Below are 25483 nucleotides of genomic sequence, written 5' to 3' on the forward strand. Positions count from 1 at the left end.
CCCCCTCAGAGAGGGTGCGCAACTTGGGCATCCTCCTCGATCCACAGCTGACATTGGAACATCATCTTTCGGCTGTGGCGAGGAGGGCGTTTGCCCAGGTTCGCCTGGTGCACCAGTTGCGGCCCTATTTGGACAGGGTGTCATTGCTCACAGTCACTCATACCCTTATCATCTCAAGGTTCGATTACTGCAACGCTCTCTACATGGGGCTACCTTTGAAAAGTGTTCAGAAACTCCAGATCGTGCAGAATGCATCCGCGAGAGCCATTGTGGGGCTTCCCAGATTCGCCCACGTATCTACAACACTCAGTGGCCTGCATTGGCTGCCGATCAGTTTCCGGTCACAAATCAAAGTATTGGTCATGACCTTTAAAGCCCTACATGGCATTGGACCAGAGTACCTCCAGAACCGCCTGCTACCGCACAAATCCCAGCGGCTGATAAGGTCCCACAGAGTTGGCCTTCTCCGGGTCCCGTCGACTAAACAATGTCGTCTGGCGGGCCCCAGGGGAAGAGCCTTCTCTGTGGCGGCCCCAGCCCTCTGGAATCAACTCCCCCTGGAGTTTAGAACTGCTCCCACCCTCCTTGTCTTCCATAAACTACTTAAGACCCACCTATACCGCCAGGCATGGGGGATTTGAGACATCTTTCCCCCAGGCTTATTATAATTTATGTTTGGTATGTATGTGCTGTTTGGTTTTTAATTATGATAGGGTTTTTAGTTTTTTAATATTAGATTTGTGCCATTATAATATTGTTTTTATCGTTGTTGTAAGCCGCCCCGAGTCTTTGGAGAGGGGCAGCATACAAATCTAATAAATTATTATTATTATTATTATTATTATTATTATTATTATTATTATTATTATTAATATAGTCCAAGATGGATACAAGGCAGATATAGAGTAAATACAAAATCAATTTTTAAATATCTCAAAGACGCGCAGAAAACGTGAGGTTCAGCTTGCCGCTTGTAATGTCTTGTAATGTCTTACCAGGAACAAAACAATTTCAGAAATTAATAGGTTACTTTTATTTATTTTTTTAAATAACTTTTAATCAGCAGTTATCCTTGGGAAGTCATTCAGTCTCAGTCTCAGTGTTTTTTAGGAATATAATCAGGCTTTCTTACTCTCTCAAAATCAGTGGTAATTTTTACATTTTCCTCGGGAGCAGCAAAATGACAGGTGAGGCAAGAAAGAGGAAGTGAACTGATGTTGTTACTTGTTATTATGTGGGCAGGGAAAAAGTCTAGAATTAAGCTACAATACCTTCAAGATAATAGGAAACAAGAAGGTTTTGGACTTCCAGATTTTGAATTATATTATTATGCATCTCTATTAAATTGGTTAAGAGATTGGATTAAATTAAACAATAAAATATTACTTTTATTAGAGGGCATGACATTGGCAATATGGTATGCTTTCCTTTAGGATGAAAAAGATAAAACTCATAAAGATTTTAGAAAACATGTAATCAGAACTTCACTCCTTGAGACTTGGAACAGAATAAAAAAAAATCATTACCCTCAAATTCCTGGATGGTTCTCCAGTATGGAAGCCATAATACATCCTAACACAATAGATCTCAGCAAGATGGTATATTACGAATTACTAAATGGATTAGGAGAACTAAAGACAAATGTACAACTAGGGAAAGAAGGAATAAAAGTGGACTGGTGGCCCTATATGCAAATAAAATCAAGATATGATGAAGATAAAAGAAAGAGAGGAATACAAAAACAGACCTTGATAAAATAATTTTAGGTCAGGATAAAAAAAATCTTATCTAAAACTATCCTTTGAATTATAAAATGGAGGAATATACAGTAAAAAGAAACATTCATAGTTGGAATAGAAATTTTGGATATAATGTGAACTTAAATAAATGGGACATAATTTGGTACAAAAACTATAAACTGACTAAATATGTAGCATTTAAATAAAACTTATATAAAATGTATTAAGGTGGCACCTTGCACCAGCAAGGCTAGCACAGATGTATCCTAAGTTAAAACCTTCTTGCTGGAGATGCAAAGAAAAATTGGGAACCTATTTTCACAAATGGTGGACTTGCCCATATATTAAAAAAATTTGGGACAAAATGCAAAGATGGTTGACAGATATGACTAAAGTGACAATTAATAAAAAGCCTGAAGCTTTTTTATTGGGCATTATTGACTAGAAAATGGAACAAAAACAGTACTATTTAATCATTCATATATTAGCACAGCAGCTAGAATTGCAATTGTGCAAAATTGGAAACAAGTTGAAATACCTGATAAGTCAATTGTGATCAAGAAAATTATGGACTGCACAGAGGCGGACATGTTAACATTAAAATTGAAAAATAAAGAAGACTGAGTATTATGAAAATTGGAACTCATTTTATAATTGGTTAAAAAAAAGGAAGGAAAACTAAAAATATAATATAATAATGTATGAATTACATATATCCAGAAAATTCAGAATATTAAAATAACAATTTTTTTTGAATTACACACCAAATTTGATTATTTTAATTATATAAATTTTTGTACCAATGATTAAGGCAGTAGGAAAGAGCAAATATATAGATAAAGAGAATTTAATAACCAGAATGATTCCCCCACCTTTTTTCCCGATTGTATTTGCCAAAACAATAAAACAAAAGAATACAAGGAAGGTGTTTGATGTTGATTTTTTTGTAAATATATTTATAATGTTATGTATGTTTTTTCTTTTCTTTTTTCTTTTTTTCTTTTTCTTCTTGTTAATGTTTGTATGTTTATATTTTCTTTTAAATTTTAAACTCTAATAAAAAATATTTTTTTTAAAAACAATAATTAGATTTTTTTCATACATATTGTTTTCACTATGTTGTATGCCGCCCTGAATTACTTCAAGAAGGGTGGCATAGAAGTCAAACAAACAAACGGACGGACGGACGGACAGACAGACAGACAGACAGACAGATAGATAGATGATACTATGTTCCGTTATTATCTGGGCATTTCCAACCTTTTGCGGATGAGTTTGAGTACATTTTAGATAAGTAGGTGGGTGGCAAGTGCCACCTGTAAAACATTTTATAAATGTTTTCTTTGTATGTAGATGATATTGTGAATTTATAGTTGATGGTCCATACTTTTCCCATTCATTTAAATTAATAGTATAAACAAAATTTTGGGCCCATGCAGTTATGGGACCCTTAAGCTGTTCTTCTATCATTTCATGATATAGCAAAAATTTATATTGTTTGGAAATAACTTTTTTGTCCATGCCCAGTAATATTTTATCCAATTCATTCATTTTCTGAAATCCTATTTTATTTTTATCTTTCTTGTGTTTGGATTTTATCTGTAAATAATGTATCCAATCTATAACAAACCCTTTATTTTGTAAATCTTGAGTTGAAATTAGTTGATTTTTTTCATTCACATTGGCAAAAAAAATAATAATCAGAACATTAAATAAATGCAAGCTGGAATGATACATCTCTTAGATGACTTTCACTCACCTTGGATGTGACATAGCACATTGGAATACTCATTTCTAATGCTCTAAGTGCCAGAGCTCGCTGTAACAGCATTGCCAAAAAGGCATTAAGAGTTGTTAACTTAATCTTGTGAAGTTTCTTCTCCAGTAATATTGTATTGCATATAAAACCTTTGCTAGATCAATTCTCAAATACAGCTCATCTGTCTGGAACCTGCACTGCATATCAGACATTAATACAATTGACAGAGTCCAGATATATTTCACAAGAAGAGTCCTCCACTCCCCTGCTCACATAATCATGTTTATACTTATCTCTTATCTTATACATGTTTGACAAATAAATAAAATAAATAAAAATAAATAGATCAACACAGTTCACAATATTATTATTTTGGCAAATATTATGTATGCCACTTTGAGTTGTGTAAAAATAAAGGACAGTTATAAATTTAATAATTATAAAAGAGTAAGCAAAAAACAGTGATATTATTTTCCTTTAACCATTTTGGGATTTACCTCTTTGTCTCCAAGAGTTTCAAGTAACAAAAGAAGAATTGTTTTGAAGTGCTCATCCCAAACACCAAAAGACTCCTCCTGAGTCAATTTCATTAGCTCATAAAGAGCAGTTTTCCGTTCTTCAGCTCTCTCATTATGGTTTGATAATTCCTTCAGCAATTCTGCGACTAGATCAGAATGGTCTAGGGAAGGTTCTGTAGTAAAAGAAAAAGTAAAACCCATTCTTTTTACTTTACATGTGAAGTATTTATGAAACGAGAGATAGCCATAAGCCTGATAGCATATTTTATTACAAAATATGGCACTTATCATTAAACTCTCCTACTATGGACAAGGATATTGTCTTTAGCACTGACTAGAAGTCCAGACTTTTTTGGGGGGTTGGAGCAAAAAGAACTACCCTAAGAGGATCATCTCAGTGAAAAGGTGAATGTGATGTGCCAGTGCCTTGAAGCTGGATGGGAGCCGGATGGGGGCCAACAGGCTCAAACTCAACCCAGACAAGACTGAATGACTATGGACATTCCCTCCTAAGGAATTCTATCTGTCCATCCATTGTTCTGGAGGGAGAATCATTGATCTCCTCAGATAGGGTCCGCAACTTGGGTGTCCTCCTGGATCCATAGCTGAGCCATCTCTTGGCTGTGGCCAGGGGGAACTTTGCCCAGGTTCACCTGATTTACCAGTTGTGGTCCTATTTGAACCAGGAGGTTTTACCCACAGTCACACAGGCCCTCATCACCTCCCAAATTGTCCAGAATGCAGCCTGGTGAGCTGTCATGGGGGTACCTCAGTACCCCCTTATAACACCTACACTCAGCGGAGGGCCATCATTACCCGGCACTACTGAAATGCAGTGTGAGCGCGTGCGTGCTCCTGTCGCGTGTGTATGCTCCCAGCATGAGATTCGGCTTCCTGCACATGCGCAAAAGCCAAATCTTGCGTGAGAATGCTCGTGCATGCCAGATTTTGCTCATGTTCAGCTTTTTTTGCTTCCATTTATACGCAGAAGCAAAAATGGCCAAAAATAAGGTAAATTACCTTCTCCGCCTCTCGCCCGCTGCCCTGCTGATCACAGAGGTTACCCTGCTCACACACCCTTCCCCCGCCGCTCGCAGACTGCCCAGCCTGCTGCTCGCAGTGGCTATCCTGATCACGCCCCATCCATGCCCTGCCACTTGCAGCAGCTACGCCACTCAGCACCCCCTCCCTGCTGCTCACAGTGACTACCCTACTCATGCCCCCTCTCTGGCCTGCCACTCATGGTGGCTATCCTGTTCACACCTCCTCCATGCCCTGCCACTTGCAGCAGCTACACCACTCCCCCCTCCCTGCCATTCGCAGCAGCTACCCTGCTTACACCTCTTCCCTGCCCTGCTGCTCTCAGCCCGCCCAACCTGCCATTCACAATGGCTACCCTGCTCATGCCCCCTTCCTGCCCTGCCACTTGCAGTGGATACACCACTCACCCCCCTCCCTGCCACTTGCAGTGACTACCCTGCTCACGCCGCCTCCCCCCTTGCCGCTCGCAGCCCCCTGCCACTCACAGCAGTTATCATGATCACACCCCCTCCCCAGCCTGCCACTCGTGGCAGCTACCCTGCTCACTCCTCCTCCTCACCCTGCCACTCGCAGAGGCTACCCTGCTTAAGCCCACTGTCCGGCCTGCCACTCACGGCAGCTACCATGCTCACACCTCCTCTATGCTCTGCCACTCGCAACGGCTATGCCACTCGCCCCCCTCCCTGCCATTTGTAGTGGCTACCCTGCTTACACCTCCTCCCTACTCTGCTGCTCACAGCCTGCCTAGCCTGCCACTTGCGGTGATTATCCTGCTCACATCCTCTCCCCAGCATGCTGCTTGCAATAGCTATGCCACTTGCGGCCCGCCCAGCCTGCCGCTCATGGTGGCCTCACCACTTGCCCCCACTGCCACTTACAGTGGCTACCCTGCTCATACCCTTTCCCCTGCCACTCACAGCCCCGCCTTCTGCTTGCAGCAGCTACCCTGCTCACACTCCTTCCACGGCCTGCCACTCGCAGCGGCTACTCTGCTCACGCTTCCTCCACACTCTGTCACTCGCAGCGGCTATTCCACTCGACCCCCCTCCCTGCCACCAGTGGCTACTCTGCTCTCCCTCCCTGTCCTTCCACTCTCAGCCCACTGGCCTGCTCGTAATAGTGGCTACCTTGCTCATACCCCTTCTCCGGCATGCCGCTTGCAGTGGCTATGCTACTCGCTGCCCGCCCAGCCTGCCAATCACGGTGGCTACCTTGCTCATGCCCCCTACCCATCCTGCCACTTGCAGTGGCTATGCCACTCACCCCCCGCCACTCACAGTGGCTATGCCCTCATGCCCCTCCCACACTCTGCCGCTCGCAGCCTTCTCGGCCTGCTCCTTAGCTGTTGGGGCCTTCTCCACTTTGCTTGTGAAGAGGGCACAGTAAGAAGATGTCATGCGGTCTGTAGGCCAGGAGCCCTGAGTTCCGGCCGGGCGATCCGCTCTGTGCTCTCCTGCACCGGAGGCATCTCTCGGCGTGGTGACAAGGCCATGACTTCCTCAAGGCGCCATTGCCAAGTGATGTCGAGAGAGCAGGCAACATGGCTAGAGCAGGGCACGTGCATGGTGGCTGGTAATGGAGCAGCACAGCTCCATTTCCACTATGCTCCGTGAGCTGCACTGGCTTCCTATTAGTCTCTGGGCACAATTCAAGGTGTTGGTTATTACCTAATAACCCTTAAGCCCTACATGGCTCAGGACCAGACTATTTACGGGGCCATCTCTTGCCACATACCTCCCAGAGACCTATAAGAGCACATAGAGTTGGCCTCCTCCAGGTCTCGTCGAATAACCAATGCAGGTTGGTGGGGCCATGGGGGAGGGTCTTCTCTGTTACTGCCTCAGCTCTATGGAATCAACTCTCCCTCAATGTCTGTACTGTTCCCACACTACTGGCCTTCTGTAAGGCCACGAAGACCTGGCTTTGCGGGCAGGCCTGGGCGGGGGGGGCATGAATTAACAACTCTCATGGCCAAATTGTAAGAATGATTGTATGCATGTTGTTGTGATTGCTTATTTATGGGTTTTAATTAGGGTTTTAGTGTCTTTTAGATTTTAAATTTAACTTCTTTTTATTGTTTTGTATTTACATGGTTGCTGTACACCGCCCTGAGCCCTTCAGGATTGGGTGGCATAGAAGTCGAATTAAATAAGTAAGTAAGTAAGTAAGTAAGTAAGTAAGTAAGTAAGTAAGTAGGTAGGTAGGTAGGTAGGTAGGTAGGTAGGTAAGTAAATAAATCTCTGATGCTATTAATGAAAATATTTTTAAGCCCATATCAATGGGGAGAAAAGAAGATGAAGTTTCTGCAGTGATCACTTTAAGATCCTTACCTAGGGAAGGCTTAGGCTATCATTCTTGCAGATGAAGACAAATATATATTTCTCCAGAATTTGATCTCACTTCAAATAATTCTTAATTTCTTTAATCCTATTTACTGTATTTTGGTGTATTAGACACACCTTTTTCCTCCCCTAAATAGGCTGATAATTAGGGTGCATCATATACACTGAATGTAGCTTTCCCCCCCAGCCCTAACTAGCTGCTAACGATCTTCCCAGCTCTTACCTTGCAGCCTCTTTCATTGTTTCTCTCTCTTTCCAAGCCCTAAGTCTTTGCAGGGTTTGTTTCATTACTTTAACTTACTCTGAGTAAGTTTCTTTCTAGCCCTAACTAGGTGCTAACAATGTTTCCAGCTCTTACCACTTGCAAGCTCTTTCCTTGTTAATTTCTGCCAAAAATGTATTCCAAACCCTGCCTTTGATTTATTTAATTCTCTATTTGCTCCAAATATTTATTTCTAGCCCTAACCAGGTGCTAACGATGTTCCCAGCTCTTACCACTTCCAAGCTTGTTCATTGTTAATTTCTGCCAAGAATGTATTCCAAAACCTGTCTTTGTGGGGGGGGGGGGGGGGGTTTCATTTACTGGCTCCAGATATTTCTTTCCAGCCCTAACCAGGTGTTATTAATGTACCCAAGCTCTTTCATTGTTACTCTCTGTGAAGAATGTTTTCAAGCCCTAAGTCTTTGCAGAGTTTGTTTCATTACTCTAACATGCTCTGAGTAAGTTTCTTTCAGCTCTTTCACTGTTATTCTCTGCAAAGAAGAGTGTTTTCCAAGCCCTAAATCTTTGCAGGTTTTTTTTCCATTGCTCTACTTGCAATGTAAGGAAGCTCTGAGGAAGGTATCGGCTGGGGTGTGAGTTCAGATGTGGATGGCTAGCTTTCCACCAGATTCTTTTCTTTTAAAGAGAGAGAGAGAAGAGGGTGTGGGTGAATAACAAGCTTTTCTAGATAAAGAAATGTGTATCTCCCATCAATTGCAATGTAAAGACAGAAAGACAGAAAGAAAGACAGAATTACACTGCAATTGATGGGAGATACACATTTCTTTCTCTAGAGAAGCTGGTTATTTGCCCGCCCCCTTTTCTTTCTCTCTCTCTTTAAAAGAAAAGAACCTGGTGGAAAGCTAGCCAACCCCAGCCAAACTCACACTACAGCCGATCCCAGGTGCATAATCTTCATCAGATTTTCCTCAGCTAGGCTTGGCTTCCCATTCATGGCTGCTATATCTTCAGAGCCTGGAGTTGTCATGCAGTTGCAGAGCGATGCCAGCTCTAAGAGCAGAAGGGGATGTGAATCTGAACCATGGGGTGGGTGGGTATGTGGGGGAAGAGAACCAGGAGGAGAGCCAAGTCTGGCATGACTGATGGAGGAATTCTGGGAGTTGAAGTCCACAAGTCTTAAAGCTACAAGTTGGAAGACCCCCAAGTTAGAGGTTAGGAGTGCAAGGATCTTCAAACCTGGCAAGTTTAAGGTTTGTGGACTTCAACTCCCATTTCTGAGCTAACATGACTGGTGGAGGAATTCTGGGAGTTGAAGTCCACAAGTCTTAAAACTGTCAAGTTTGAAGACACCTGAGCTAGAGGTTAGGAGTGCAAGGATCTTCAAACCTGGCAAGCTTAAGGTTTGTGGACTCCAACTCCCATTTCTGACTAACATGACTGGTGGAGGAATTTGGGGAATTGAAGTCTACAAGTCTTGAAGCTGTCAAGTTTGAAGTTTGTAAAAAGTGTACATGGTTTTTAAAAGTATACATGGTTTTTAAAGGTATACATGGTTGTAAAAAGTATTCTGCTTCACTGGTATTTTATTAAACAGTATAATACTACACCATTTGGTTCAGAATGCTTTTTTCCCTTGTTTTTCACAGTTAAAATCTAGGTGCGTCTTATACATTGGTGCATCTTATACACTGAAAAATACGGTATCCTTTTCTGGTGTAAAAATTTCCATTAAAATATCAGACTATTTATTTTACACAGACATCTTAACAATGACCTTCCCAAATAGGATCTACAAGTCAAAAAGAAGCCCAAACTAAAAATATACCCAAATTATCCATTGAGGTAATCATCCCAGTTTAAGAACAGATGATTTAGATATTTTCTCCTCTTTATTTTAAGAGAAATCTATGAGTCTCTGGAGAGGGGCGGCATACAAATCAAATCAAATCAAATCAAATAAATAAATAAATAAATAAATAAATAAATAAATAAATAAATAAATAAGAAAGTAAGTAAGTAAGTAAGTAAGTAAGTAAATAAATAAATAAATAAATAATATGCCATGTTTTCTTCTTAGGCGGCATTAAAAAAGTATCAATTGAATTAATTCCTATTGTATATTGAAGGAGATACCATATAATTTGTAGGAAAAAAAATGAGCTCCTAGAAATAAAATCTGGATGACTGCATTTATAATGTAAAATGAAAAGCACTAGAAAAAGGTAGCATCAGACCAATTCTGGTACAAAGAAAGCTAAAATTATTTTATCCCCGTTAGGGCTTTAAAAAAAACTTGCAAGCTGGTAAGAACTGGGAACATTGTTAGCACTTTGTTAGGTTGGAAAGAAACTTATTTAGAGCAAATAAAGCAATTTTAAAAAACCTGCAAAGGCTTAGGGATGGAAAAACATTTTTCACAGTAACAATGAAAGAGCTTGCAAGGTAAGAGCTGGGAAGATTATTAGCATCTAGTTAGGCCTGAAAAAAGTTTTTTTAAAAAGCTACATTCCGAGTATAAGATTCACCCAAATTTTCAGCCACTTTTAGGGAAGAAAAAAGTGTGTCTTATACTCTGAAAAATATGGTAAATTTCATTTTGAAAAATAAAATAAGAACATTCAAATATCTTTTCCTCAAAAAAGCTTTTTTCTTAAGTAGATATTCCATTAAATTCTACCAATACAATTTTTTTAAACTATCATTATAAAGTGTCCTATTTGGGAACAATTCTGGCAATGAAGTACTAAAAGATGCAAATCAAAAGTTACAATATTTAATTTTATAATAAATAAACTTTGTTTTCACATAAAGCTCTTGAATATCATATTTTCGTGCTATGTATTTAACTTTTTTCCCTTAGTTCATATAACATTATATTTTCAGTTGACTGTAATTTTCCTCCCAATATACTCATTCCCAAATTCTGTTTGTGACAGACTTACCATCAGGAAACTGATCTGCATCATCATCAAACATAGCCTCTTTTAAAGCTGATTTATTAAAAGAACCAGCAGTATCAGAATAATTGTATGGATTATAATCACGTGACCGTGGGGAAGAATGAGGAGGTATGGTATTAAGTAATGAAGTTTTGTTGTCAAGAACTGTTCGGCCTGTATCAGTCACACCAGCTCCTGTTTGTAGATCAATTATTCCAGACCCACTGCAAATCTAATAAAGACAGATACACATACTCTTAATAAAATACATACAGATCAGAGCTAGATAGCTGTTTTAATATTAGATGCTTTCAAAATATTGTCCAAAATTGTTTTTAAAAAAATTAAGTAAGAAGATTAGTCAAAATAGAATACAGAATAACAGAGTTGGAAGGGAATTTGGAGGTCTTCTGCTCAAGCAGGAAAAACTATACCGTTTCAGATAAATGGTTATCTCATCTTAAAAACTTCCAGTGTCGGAGTATTCACAACTTCTGGAGGCAAGGTATTCCACTGATTGATTGTTCTAACTGTCAGGAAATTTCTCCTTAGTTCTAGCTTGCTTCTCTCCTTGATCAGTTTCTATCCATTGTTTCTTATCCTGCCTTCAGGTGCTTTGGAGAAGGGGCATTGGTCTTACCTGATATGCTCCTTCTCGTAGGTGTGGAGCATATCCATTCATGATGGGTAGACCTGATCCACCAGCCAATGAGGACTGATCCATTTTAATGTCAATTCTGCCTCTGTCTCCATGGCCAGCCTTTCACCAAAATGAAGCACAGATTCAAGGTGTGGATATTGTGTGCTTTGGAAAAAATGTCTTCGGAAGAAATGTCTTTCTGGAAATGAATTAGTTTGCTAAGCACATTTTAGACTGGAAAACATAAGGCATTCAATGAGACCATAAATCCAGCTAAATGGGAGGGTCTGGATGATAGCTCCATACCTATGAGAAGGAGCATATCAGGTAAGATCAATGCACCTTTCTTCATAGTAGATGGAGTTATCATCCATGATGGGACCTGCCAAAACTAAGTGTCCAGCAGGAGGGAAAGAATAAGGTCCCAGCTATTTTTGAGACAGAATCCGTTGTAGGACCCTATGTTTGAAGGTTGCCTTGGCAGAGGCAAGAACATCTATTTTGTAATGCCTAACAAAAGATGTAGTGGACACCCAGGTGACTCTGCAGACCTCCTCTAATGAGGCTTGAGTGGACCAAATGGTGGAGATAGCTGCACTCCAGGTAGAATGAGCTATAACTCATGAAGGATAGGGAACAACCTATAGTGTATATGCCTTCGCCCCAGATCCATCCTCCAATGGTGTAGGAGGACAAATTCTGGCCCAGGGAATTTGGGAGAAAAGATACAAAGAATTGACGACTCTGGGAGCTGTCCTGCAAGAGTCGGCGTGGCAACAGGAGGACTGGGAGGATTCAAAACCACAGCAGCAACCGTGCTCTTTCGTTTGCAGGGACAGGCATTCGTGAAATGACCTGCCTCCCTGCAATAGAAGCAGCGGCCTGTCACACGTCGCTGCGCTCTCTCCTCCGTGGACAAACGGAGTCGCACAAAGTTCACTTTCATGGGCCCCCCGGCAGGGGCACGCTCCGCTAGACTAGGAGGCAAGGCAGGCAGGAAGCGATGGGGTACAGTAACTGGGGTCGGTACGGGCATAGCGGACACCCTCCCGCCGTGGAGTAGGCACTGGCGTGACGCCCAAAACGCAGGGGGAGGACTGCCCAGCCCGGTGCACCTTTCGAGCCAGCAGCTGAGCCTCAATGGCTAAACAATGCTGCTTTAGCTCATCCAGAGTGCCCGGCAGGGCCTCATGCACCAGCTCATCAAGCATAGTCTCTGACAAGCCATCCTGAAATGCCTCCATCAAGGCGGCCTCATTCCACTGCACCTGTCCACTGAGGCTATGAAAGTCACTTAAATATTCCACTAATGGGCACGAACCTTGTTTCCGCTGTTTCAACGCCCTCATGGCCGTCTGCTCCCGCACCGGATCCAAAAACTGCCGTCGCAACTGGGCACAAAAGGTGTTATAATCATGCAGTATTGGATCATCTCTGTCCAGAAATGGAGACACCCAGGAAGCAGCGGGACCAGCCAACAAACTGCAGAGGAACGCCACCTTCTCTGCATCTTGTGGAAACTGGGGCAGTTGTGCATTAATAAACAACTGCACTTGACTGAGGAAAGCTGCAAACATGAATTTTTCAGGCAGAGCCACAAAGCATTTCCTCCTTGGTAGTGTCTGTGGGGCAGGAGCTGCTGGCTGTACTTGTGGAATGACAGGCTGCTGAGATAATATATCCACCTGGTACTGTAACTGCAGCACTGTCTGCGTTAACGCTTGGATTTCCATCCTCAAAGCCTCAAAGACTGCTTGCATTTCTGCCATACCAGCAGCCATGATCAGATAAATGCCAGAAAAAAGAGAAGCAAACAATTCAACACACTTCACTCTGGAACGGTATGTGTCTGGGGGTTGATGGCAGTTTATTCTGTTCTGCCAGCATGTCTCAACTGCCCGTAATTACAGGGTAATTAGTCCAGAAAGACACACACCACACAATAGAAGGAAACCCCAAAAGTCTTTATCAATAGAAAAACAGAAACAGGGATTTTCTGGTACACACCAGGCACAGGTTAAATGCAATCCAAATGCTCACCCAATAACTGGGAAATTGAGTCCAATTCTAAAGTCCAGAAAGTCCACACACAATCTTGAACAGCAAAAACCACGATCTTGACGAAACTATGAATCAGATAAACTGCCATGAGGCTATAATAGCAGGCTGCTCCTTTATCTGTAGCACTAATTACAGCAGCCCCACCCAACCACAGGTGGACTCATTTATCTCCTGTAATAATCCTTCAGTTGTTGTCTCTTATGCATCACTCTACGCATGCATGAATGTGTCATAAATTCTTGTTCCGAATCCAGGGATGATAAGGATGATTGATCTCCTCCTGGGCTGTCTGCCAAACTCCACTCTTCCACGTTCTTCTTCCGAGGAAACTTCACTACCTACCTCTGTCGGCAGTAAAACAGGCCTATGACATGTTGATGTTTCCCCTGCATCCACCTCCACATTCCTTGGGGCAGGAGCTGGGCCAGAGCCAACCACAACAAGTAGTGTATTTTAAGTATTAAGTAGATCTTGAATATTGAATGAATATGATTGGAAATTTGAATCTGTGATATGAATGGGATGAATGGAAGGGCCAGCTCACCTGGCGGCCTCAAGGCAAGAGGAGTGGGGAGTCTATCTCTGGAGTGGTAGAGGGCCGGAATATTCTGGTCCTGCCAGAGAGAGGCAGATATGGCAGGAGATATGGGGTAGGCCATTTCTGAGGAACAAGGGGCTGCTGCTTGTTCCGGCCCCATGGACTCAGCCCGGATAACTGGTGACGAGCGAAATCCAGACCCTGGGCTCAGGCTCTTGCTGCTTAATGGCAAGTCTGATGTAAATAAAACTGCCCTCACCCAGGATTTACTCCTGGAGGAGGAGGCAGACCTGGCATGTGTGACTGAAACCTGGCTGGGCCCAGGGGGACAGGTTCCTCTCTTGGAAATGTGCCCAGCCGGGTTCCAGGTGTGGCACCAGCTGCAACCCCAGGGAAGGCGGGGAGGAGTGGCAATTATAGCCAAAAAGACCATCCAGCTGCGTAGGCTTGCTGCTCCTGAGATTGCGGGTTGTGAGTCCCTTCTTATGAGGCTGGACCTATGGATACAGGTGGACTTGTTGCTGATGTACCTGCCTCCCAGCTGCATGTCAACAGCCCTGCCTGCGCTACTCAAGGAGGTAGCCGGACTGGCGGTGGTGTCACCCAGACTTATTGTCTTGGGGGATTTTAATCTGCCATTGCTCAGTGAATCCTCCGGGTTGGTGCAGGAGTTCATGGCCACCATGGCAACCATGGACCTGACTCAAGTAATTCAGGGACAAACCCATGAGAAGGGGCACACTCTCAACATGGTTTTCCTCTCAGGGCAGCTGAGTAATGATCTGATATTAAGACGCTTAGAGATGTTGCCTTTGTCATGGTCAGATAATTCCTATTGCGGCTTGATTTTAAGGCTCCAATCTTCCCTTGCAGGGAGGTGGAACCAATTAGGAGGTTCCGCCCCAGACGCCTGATGGATCCAGAAGGTTTTCAAAGGGCCCATGGGGTTTTGGCGGATTTGTTTGTACACAGTTCGGCAGTGTCTTTTGCTGCAGCCTGGAATATTTATTTTTATTTATTTATTTATTTATTTATTCTTTGTCCAATATACAATACATATGAAAGAGAATAGACATTAAGTAATATATATAATGATAGAAAGTAAGAAAGAAGAGAAGTAGGAGGAAAGGAGAGAAAATGTATGATATATGAGATAAGGAAAGAAGATTGCACAGGGGACGATAGGCACATCAGTGCACTTATGTACGCCCCTTACTGGCCTCTTAGGAACCTGGAGAGGTCAATCGTGGAGAGTCCTAGGGAGAAATGTTGGGGGCTGGGGGCTGACACCACTGAGTCTGGCAATGAGTTCCACGCTTCGACAACTTGATTGTTAAAGTCATATTTTTTACAGTCAAGTTTGGAGCGGTTGATGTTAAGTTTGAATCTGTTGCGTGCTCTTGTGTTGTTGCTGTTGAAGCTGAAGCTGAAGTAGTCGTTGACCGGAAAGACATTGCAGCATATGATCTTGTGGGCAATACTTAAATTGTGTTTTAGGCGCCGCAGTTCTAAGCTTTCAAGATCCAGGATAGTTAGTCTATTTTCGTAAAGTATTCTGTTTCGAGTGGAGGAGTGAAGGGCTCTTCTGGTGAAGTACCTTTGGACGTTTTCGAGAGTGTTGATGTCTGAGATGTGGTGTGGGTTCCAGACAGATGAGCTGTATTCGAGAATGGGTCTGGCATAGGTTTTGTAGGCTCTAGTCAGTAGTGAGAGATTGCCAGAGCAGAAGCTACGTAGGATCAGGTTAACAACTCTGGAAGCCTTCTTGGCGATATTGTTGCAGTGGGCTTAAGCACTTAGGTCATTTGATATTAGTATTCCAAGGTCTTTTACTGAGTGTGGGTTGGCTGCGAGAATTTGTTTATTCAGTTCATAAATGTGGTTTGGATTCTTTTTGCCAATGTGGAGGGTAGAGCATTTGTTGGTTGATATTTGAAGTTGCCAGGTGTTAGACCAATCTGAGACAAAGTTGAGGTCTTTTTGGAGAGTGGGTGTGTTGTCGGTGGTGTTGAAAAGTTTCACATCATCGGCAAAAAGCACACAGTTGCTTGCGATATTATCACAGAGGTCATTGATGTATAGGATGAAAAGAGTAGGACCTAGTACGCTGCCTTGGGGGACGCCGCTTTTGACAGGGACGGGGGAGGAAATGGCGCTTCCGATTTTGACAACTTGTTGCCTGTTTGACAGGAAAGCAGTACAGTGTTCCCTCGATTTTCGCGGGTTCGAACTTCGCAAATAGCCTATACCACGGTTTTTCAAAAAATATTAATTAAAAAATACTTCGCGGTTTTTTTCCTATACCACGGTTTTTCCCACCCAATGACATCATATGTCATCGCCAAACTAATAATTTTTGCAAATAAATAGCAAAAATAATAATTATTGTTAATAAATAATTTTGTTTATAAATATCAGGATCACTAAGTGTCTTATTCAATGGTGAGTACCAGTAATAATGGTGAGTAAATGGTTGTTAAGGGAATGGGAAATGGTAATTTAGGGGTTTAAAGTGTTAAGGGAAGGCTTGTGATACTGTCCATAGCCAAAAATGGTGTATTTACTTCAGCATCTCTACTTCGCTGAAATTCGACTTTCGCGGGCGGTCTTGGAACGTATCCCCCACAGAAATCGAGGGAACACTGTAATCCAGTTGTGGAGGAGTCCTGAGATGCCATAGGATTTGAGTTTTAGGAGAAGTTTGTCATGAACCACTGAGTCAAAGGCTTTGCAGAAATCGATATAGATTGCATCGATAGATTTTCCTTGATCAAGGTGGGTAGTCCAGATGTTTTTGCAGTGAAGTAGTTGAAGGTTGCAGGATAGTTTCTTTCTGAATCCAAATTGTTTTTTTGATAGTAGGTGAGAAGTGAGCACAAAGGGAAAATGGCGTCTGCTGTGGAGCTGGAGGAGAAGATGGACTCGCTGCTTAAAGGTTTTGCTGATATGGGCAAATTGCTCCAAGAGATGAAAAAAGATTTATCGGCACTGGGAACTGGAATGGCGGAACTAAAACAACAAACAAAAACTCAAGATCAAAGGATTGGAAAGCTGGAAGCGGGGAAATCTCGCCAGGAAATTCGCATCATAAATCTTGAAGATAGACAGCGTCGTGCTAACATACGCTTGAGAGGCTTCCCCAAAGATTTGGGGGGGGGGCAAACAACTTATTCAAGAAATCCTCCAATGGTTTATCGAGAACAAAGTTACATGTGAGTTGCAAGAATTTGAAAGAGCGCATTGGGCTTTTGGACCTCGTAAGGGTGATTCAAAAGACATTGTTATTAGATTTGCTTCAGAAAGAAGAGCTGCAGAGATTTTTAAAGAACTGAAACAGATTTTAAACTTACGTTACAAAGCTTTTCCAATACGTGTTTTAAAAGATTTATCTGCCGAGACTCTCAAGATGAGAAATCAGATGAGAGAGGTCTCTTCTCAGCTGTATGAAAATGGAATCAAACTTTCTTGGAGATACCCTGCCACCATCATTGTGTTTAAAGATACCAAATTTTTTCAGGCAAAGTCATTAGAAGAAGGAAGAAAGTTGCTTTTCCAATTGGGATTAAATCCAGAGGGTGCAATGCAGAGCCAGGCATCGATCGACCGGCCAGATGCAGCAGAACCGTTTCGCGAGTCAGAACAAAGCAAAGAGGAGAAAATTGCCGAGCTTCAAAGAGAATTGGCTTCACCTCAATCGGAGAAGCGAGATGAGCCACGAATCACCCGACAAAAGAAAAAAATAATAAACTGAACTGAGTTGTCGTGCTAATATGGTATTAAGTTTTTCAACTAATTAACCTTTTTTCCGTACTTCTGTACTTCTTGTTGGGGGTTCATGCTAGTTAACAAGGGGAGAGGAGGGAAGGAGGGAGGAATCTTTTATTGTCTTGTAAAATGGGGAAGAAGGGAGGGCTTTCAGAGGGAACGTAGATCTAAGAGTGCCTCTCAGTAACGGAAGGTTTTTTCGTTGCCTTCCCCTCGGGGGGGGGGGAGGTCAGGTTAGAGGCACCAGGGTGTGGATTCATTGGAAAAATAAACAATTCTCCGGCAGGCTCTGTTTTGTTGAAAGAGGAAATGCATTTAGTTTATGTAAATGGGTGATTTAGGCCTTTTATCTCTCAATGTAAATGGTCTTTCATCACAGAAAAAGCGATGTAGAATCATGAAGCTGGCTAAAGACTGTAAGGCAGATATTTTATTCCTTTCAGAGACTCATAAGGGAAGGGAAAAAACAAATAGATTAGTAACTAATATAGAATGGGAAAAAGTTTATCAGTCGAAAGGAACGAACAAAGCAAAAGGGGTAGCTATTTTGGTTCACAGAAGAGTGGATTTTCAGTTAAGCAATATTAAGAGGGACAAGGATGGCAGAATGTTATTTATTAAGGGGAAAATAAGAAATAATCTAGTAACTCTAGCGGTTATTTATGCCCCTAACGTAAATGCAAAACAATTCATAATAAATGTAAAACGGACATTAGATAATTTTGCGGAAGGTATAGTGATTTTAGCAGGTGATTTTAATTTGGAATTAACAACAGGGAAGGGGGAAAAGAAAAAGTTACATTTAAATAAAATTAATATGATGGACCTTCATCAAAACGTAGTTAATAGAGATACTTTCTATTCTGCAAGACATAATAAATTTAGCTGTATAGATTATATGTTAATTAATAAAACAGATAAGGTTAAGTTGAAGAAAGCAGAAGTGAAAGCTATCTGGCTATCAGATCATGCTCCTTTGTCAGCTGTGTTAGAAATAGAGGTTTGTAATAAACAAAGAATTTGGAGGTATAACCCCATTGTCTCAGCAAATGATGAGAGTAGAATTAAATTACAAAAGGAACTCAATGGATTCTTTAGTATTAATGCAACAGGCGAGATTAAAGAAACAATAGTCTGGGATACACATAAAGCAGTGATGAGGGGTAATTGCATTAGTATGGAAGCTTTCCTTAGGAAATCCTGGAATGTTAAGAGAAATAATTTATTAAAAGAGATAGAATTAATCCAAGAAACCTTAAAAATTACAAGAAACAGAGAATGGAACTTATTATTATCATTTAAGAAAAAGCAATTACAATTACTTGATGAGGAAAATTGGAATAAAATGAATATGATTATGAAACATAGAATTAGAAGTTGGAACAACAAATCTATGAAGCAAATGGTACACTATTTGAAAAAAAGAAAAGAGAAATCTTTTATCTCTGCTTTAAAAGATAAGGATGGTCTAATAAAACGTAATACTGTAGAAATGGAAAAAATAATGAGAGATTTTTATGGGGAATTATATAAAAAAGAGTATGTTGTTTCACAAACTTCAGAGGTTAAAAAGCAATTAAAGGAAGAGGACAGTCAAATGTTAAATGCAAAAATTACAAGTGAGGAGATATCTAGAGTTATTAAGGGATTGAAACCTGCTAAAGCTCCAGGTCCAGATGGTTTTACAGCTGAATATTATAAAGTGTATATGAATGAATTACTACCGTATATGGAGAAATTGTTTAATAATGTAATGGAAACTTTTGAAACTCCACAGACGTGGAAAATGTCAGAAATTATAACGGTCCCAAAACCAGATCGTGATTTAACGGATCCTAGTTCCTATCGCCCCATTAGCTTGTTAAATCAGGACTACAAGATATTTATGAAAATATTGGCAAATAGGGTGGAGAATATATTACCAAAAATAATTGGAGAAGATCAATATGGATTTGTGAAAGGAAGGAAAATCTTTGAACCAATAAGAAACGTGATCAATGTTTTACACCATGCTACCAGTACCAAAAGGAAATTAAGCATTTTAAAATTAGATGTTTATAAGGCTTTCGATAAAGTTAATCATGAATACCTATTTCAACTATGTAAAGATTTAAATATGGGAAATAAATTTTGTAAAGTTATAGAAACAATATATAAGGATAATGTAGCTCAAATTAGAGTAAATGGCAATAGAACAGAAATGATTAAAATTCAAAATGGAACTAAACAGGGTTGCCCATTATCCCCAATGCTATTTGCATTAGCAATTGAGACCTTAGCAAATAAAATTAGAAATGATAAGGAATGGAGAGGCTATCAAATAGGGGAATTTGAATTGAAATTAAACTTATTTGCAGATGATGCTATAGTAATGTCGGAAACCCCAATTGAAATGATGAAAAAAATAATGATATTACTTCAGGAATTTAAAGATCAATCTGGGCTTAAGGTTAATATAGAAAAATCAGAGATAATATGTTTAAATACTGGCCCCAAAGAGCAAATTGAAATTCAAAAAATCTCAGGATTGAAATTAGGTTGTAAAAAAATGAAATATTTGGGAATTTGGTTATTTAAAAATCCATCAAAAATAACAACGGCCAATTACAACTTAATATGGAAAAAAATCCAGAAGCAGATCAAAAATTGGAAGGGTGAAAATTTAGGAAGAATGGCTAACATTAGGGCCCTTAAGATGATGATAATACCAAAGATGATGTATTTGTTTCAAGTTTTACCGGGTAGTTTTCCTGAGGCAAAATTAAGAGAATGGGATAATAGACTAAACTTTTGGATTGAAGGAGAGAAAAAATCCAGAATAAGGAAGCATTGGCAGTTTGCACAAGAAAAAGAAGGAGGTTGGGGAAGCCCATGCCTAGTATTATATAGAAATGCATTTCAAATCGAAAGGTTAATCGAGCTACAGTTATGGGGGGAAAAGAAATGGGTAGAATTAGAAAGAGAAATTAATAATATAAATAACAAAGAATTATTATTTAAAAATTGGAGTAGAATTGAAACCAGTACCCTAAGTGATCCTTTTAAAGCATGTTTAGAAATATGGCTTAAATGGCAGAGGACAAGTGGAATAAAGATATCCAAGCTATCAACGTTACATGTACTGAATATAGGGGACGATGCTAATTTAACTAGAATTATTAAAATATTAAATAGTAAAGGGGTAATGAGAATGGAACAGTTATATGAGAAAGATGGAAGAGTTAGTAGAACTAGATTGGAATGGTGGATCGGTAAACAGCAATGGTTGCAGATTAATGCAATATGTATATATTTAAATAAAAGTGAGAATAAAGAAGCCTTCTTACGAGAAGAAAATAGCTTGGAAAAAATAATAAGGATAAAGATAAATGAAAGTAAAGCACAAGCCAGTAACATATATAGAATGCTATTGCAGAGGGAAGAAGAAGTAGTTAAAAGTTTAACAAGATGTTGGCAGGATGACTTACAAATAGACGAAAGAGAAATGGAAGAAATAATAGTAAATATATATAAGATTAAAAATATGAGAGTTAAAGAGATGAGAAGAAAAATCTTACATAAGTGGTACTATACACCTGTACAAATTGCACACTTCCAGGGGAAAGAGAAGGGTAAATGCTGGCATGGATGCCAGAAAAAAGGAATTTTTATGCATATGATCTGGGAATGCACAGAAATACAGAAATTCTGGAAGGTAGTCCAGAATGAAATTAATAAAATGTTAAACATTAATTGGATAATTTCAAAAGAAACAGCAATCTTAATTAAATATAGGGAACTAGGAGAATCTAAAGAAATTAAAACTGTAGCATTGGAAAGTGCTCAAGCGGTGATAGTATTAGGATGGAAAGACTCTACAAAATGGACACTACAGAATTGGTACTGGTACATGGTGGATCACATACATTTTGAAATTATGGAAATAAGATTAAATAATTTTGATGAGAATAAACTAGAGAAGCTGATGGTGCGATGGAACAAGGTAAAAGATTATATGTTAAGTAGAATCTGTGATGTAAATACGAAAAATAAATTACAATCACTCTTTTAGTAAAAAATCGTTCAAGATAGAGCCAAGGATCAATAGATAGATAAATAACTTAAAATTCTTTGAATCCTTCTATAGGGGTGGTGGGGGTGACGGGGTGTGTGTGTTGTTTGGTGATGGGCACATGCACTGTGCACTGTTATATGTTTGTTTTTTGTAAACCTATAAAATCAATAAAAATTTATTTTTTTTAAAAAAAGTAGGTTATTAGATTCTAAGTAAAGGGTGATTGATCTATTTATAATTGATTCCATGATTTTACAAGGGACGCAGCATAGTGATATTGGTCTGTAGTTGTCAACTAGTGATGGGTCTCCTTTTTTTGAAAATGGGGATGACTACTGCTTTTGACCACAACTTGGGGAGAGTGCTGGTCCTGAAGGACTTTTGGAAGATAATGCTTAGGGGTTCAGCTATGGTAGAAGAAAGTTTTCTTAGGAAGTATGCACAAAGGCCATCTGGTCCAATGGATAGGGAAGGTTTGAGATCACAGATTGCTTTTTCAACGTGGTCTATAGCGAAGATGATTTGGGTTAGGTTTTTTAATGAGTTTGGAGTGCGATTTGCGAAGAGGGGGGATGAGCCATTACTGTTAATAAAAACGGAGCCAAAAAAGGAGTTGAAGAGGTTAGCTTTGGATGGGTCATCGTGGTATTCTTTGTTGTTGGGACCTAGGAGAGGTGGAATAGGTCTGGAGTCATTAAGTTTGTTGTTGACGAAGTTGTAGAAGGCACGGTTAGATTTGGTGCGTAGGAGGTTTTCCTCTTGTTCACTGTGAAAGTTGAGACATTCTACTTTTATTTGTTGGCATATGCTTCTCTAGTGGCTTTTGAAGTTGGTTACTGGGCCTTTTTTGTTTCTACGCCAGAGTGATCTTTTTTTGGTTTGTAGTTTCTTTATCGAGACAGGTACGTTATTTTTTTGTTTTCTTCTGGGAGAGGTGATTGGAACATGCAGATCTATAAGTCTATTAATTTGGTGTAAGAATGTGTTGTAGAGGTCATCAATCGTGATGCAGTTAGAGAACAAGGATTGCCAATTAATAAATGAGAGGTTGGCATCTATGAGTTCGTAGTTGGCATTCCTGAAATTGTACTTAGGTGCTGCATTGTTCTGTTGAGTGTTATGATGGCGTAGGTTGAGGTTGAAGTTGATCATACTATGGTCGCTGTTGGAGAAGGGTTCTATGATATGCAGTCCATAAATAGCACTTTTGCTATTACAGAATATGAGGTCGAGACAGTTGTTGAGTCTGGTATTGTTTGAGACTAATTGTTCCAGTCCTAGGCTGGTGATGGTGTTGTAAATGGTGGTATGTATAAGTTCGGTGGAGCATTCATTTAGTGTCCAGTTGATGTGTGGTAGGTTGAGGTCACCTAGGAAGATAAAGGGATGGGGGCAGGAGGATGCCCATGTTAGTAGGGAGGTTAATTTTGATGCATGGGTAGTGTCGTAGTTTGGAGCTCTGTAGCACAGTAAAAAGCGGAGAGTAGTGTTGAGAGAAAGATCGCAGATTAAGGTTTCAGGAAGGAATAAATCATGTGCAACTTGAATGTTTTTTAGATTGAGTGAGCTTTTATAGAATATGGCTACACCACCTCCTCTGCGGGGTTCGCGGTCGGACCGGAAAACCAGGTAGTTATTTTGTGTGATGATGGAGTCAGGATAGGAACAATTCAGCCATGTTTCACAAACAAAGATTATGTCAAATAAGTTGGTGTCAAGAAGGAGGAATTCTGATAACTTGTTGATTAAACTTCTTGCATTGATTAGTTTACATTTGAGGTTGAATTTGTGTACAGGAAGGGGACTGGGTTGGGTTGAATTGAAGTAGGATTGAGGCGAGGTAGTAAGGGGCGCGTATTCCTATTCATTGCTGGAGGTGCTGGGGAGGTCAGATTGTTGATGAGAGATGGTGGGTGGAGAAGTGTGGGATGGTTGAGGAGGGGGAGTGGGTTTGGAGATGAAGGGAGGGTTGTGGGTTTTGGTTCTGATGCAATCACAGTGGTAGTCAATGTAAAGGTTAGTTTCACCGAGTTCACGATGTCTCCAAAGTTCGGCGCGTAGTTCTCGGGAGCGGATGCTCTGGAGTAAGGTTAAGTCCGGTCTGCATCTGAGTTTGTTGAATTTGGTGTTGTTTCTGGTGATGGAGTTCATGGACCTGATGAACTGTTGTTTGGTAGTTTCGTTTGTGCAGACTATTCTGCACAATCGGGGAGCCGTTGAACCGTCACTGTACTTTAATATGGGTCCGTTTCTGGTAACCTCTAAGATGTCATTAGGGGTAATTGTTTGAGGATGATGATTGTGGATAATGTTACATATATTTGTTAGGTCGGTTTCCCCGTTTTCCTCAAGGACAAAAAGGATGGCATTATGGCATTTTTGTGCCCTTTCCATGGCATCGTTCACCAGGGTGGAGATGTCAGTGAAAGGGTTTAGAGGAAGAGGTTTTGGTGGTCTGGGTTGGGAATATGGTGGTGGGGGTGGGGGTGGGGGTGCAGGGTACTTGATTTGGTGTTATGGCGTTTATCAGGTCTTGGATATTTCTTTCTATTGAGGCGATCCGTGGTTCGATACTTTCGGTATATGATTGATGGGTTTTTGAGACTGCAGATAAGATTACTTCGGACAAATTGTCGAATGAGTCTGGTTTGGGTGTGCAGGATGGGCAGGAATAGTAGAATGAGGGATTGTCGTGCAGAAAGGTGGCAACATGTTTATTGATGTTGAGGCAGGTATGGTGAGCCAATTTTTTGCACGATTGGCACTTTGTGGTTCCTTCTTGTGTATTTACATTAGTGTTGCATATAACGCAATTGTTAACAGAAATATTTACTAGGTTTGCTTGGGGTTTCTTCTTGGATGGCATTGTTTGGGGGTGAGGATTGGAATTCTGTTTGAGGATTCTGTGAGGATCAGTAGCTTTTGAATGAGAAAGGAATGGAAGTGACTGCAATGTTATTTTCAGCCACTAGATGGGGTTGGAGCTTCTGTTTGAGGATTCTGTGAGGATCTGTAGCTTTTGAATGAGAAGGGATTGGAAGTGACTGCAATGTTATTTTCAGCCACTAGATGGGGTTGGAGCTTCACTGCAAGCTGGGCGATTTTAGGGTTATGAAGGACAGAGGTTATGAGGAGCAGAGCTGGTCTTCAGCCACAAGGTAATGGCGGTGGTGGGTAGGGAGGTCGCCAAGAGCTTGTGGCTTCTTGGTGGGGCTACTGAGGACTCCGGAGGCTCTGGGGAGTCCTCCTAGCTTTTGGAGATCTCTGTAGAGTCCTCCTGACTTCACTGGTGGGGCTCCTGGCGCTGGGGCTCTGGGCCGGTTTCACGCCAGGCAGATAGTTGGTCTCCAGTAGGTAGGTAGCTGGGCTCCCGGTAGGTGGGTGTGCAGGGGAATCCTTGAGGTGTTGGGGTCCCCGTGGATCAGCATGGCGCTAGGGCTCTGGGCCGGTTTTGCGCCAGGTAGTCAGCTGGGCGTCGGGGCTCCCGGTAGCTCAGCGGAATCCTCTAGGAGTCTTGGTCTCAGGGGGAGTCCACATAGCGCTGGGGCTCTGGGCCGGTTCCACGCTAGGCAGGCAGCTGGCGTTTAGGGGAAATCCTCAGGGGAATCCTCGTGGCCGGTTATCGGGCAATCGTCGGGTCTCCCTATAGCTAGGCGGCTGGCGTTGAGGGGAAATCCTCAGGGGAATCCTCGTGGCCGGTTATCGGGCAATCGTCGGTCTCCCTGTAGCTAGGAAGCTAGGCTCGGGGAATCCTCGGGGAAATCCTCATGGCGTGGGGGGGTCCCCGGGGGATCAGCTCGGCACTGGCACTGGGCACTGGGTAGGTTTTAGTACTCACCCTCGGGATTTTCTTTATTTTTGTGA

At 41.2% G+C, this 25483-nt stretch overlaps 1 protein-coding gene across 1 annotated transcript in view; it reads right to left on the reverse strand.

The window, feature by feature from the left end:
• CLASP2 (cytoplasmic linker associated protein 2) overlaps nt 1–25483 on the reverse strand; it is an 817644-nt gene that overhangs the window by 61947 nt on the left and 730214 nt on the right. Inside the window, exons 30-31 of the mRNA XM_070727408.1 lie at nt 10565–10793; nt 3996–4189 (exon numbers count right to left, since the gene is read on the reverse strand). Coding sequence (XP_070583509.1) covers nt 3996–4189; nt 10565–10793 — 423 coding nt within the window. The remainder of the gene's footprint in view (nt 1–3995; nt 4190–10564; nt 10794–25483) is intronic.

Source organism: Erythrolamprus reginae, chromosome Z, assembly GCF_031021105.1.
Source record: "Erythrolamprus reginae isolate rEryReg1 chromosome Z, rEryReg1.hap1, whole genome shotgun sequence".
Taxonomy (NCBI): Eukaryota; Metazoa; Chordata; class Lepidosauria; order Squamata; family Dipsadidae; genus Erythrolamprus; species Erythrolamprus reginae.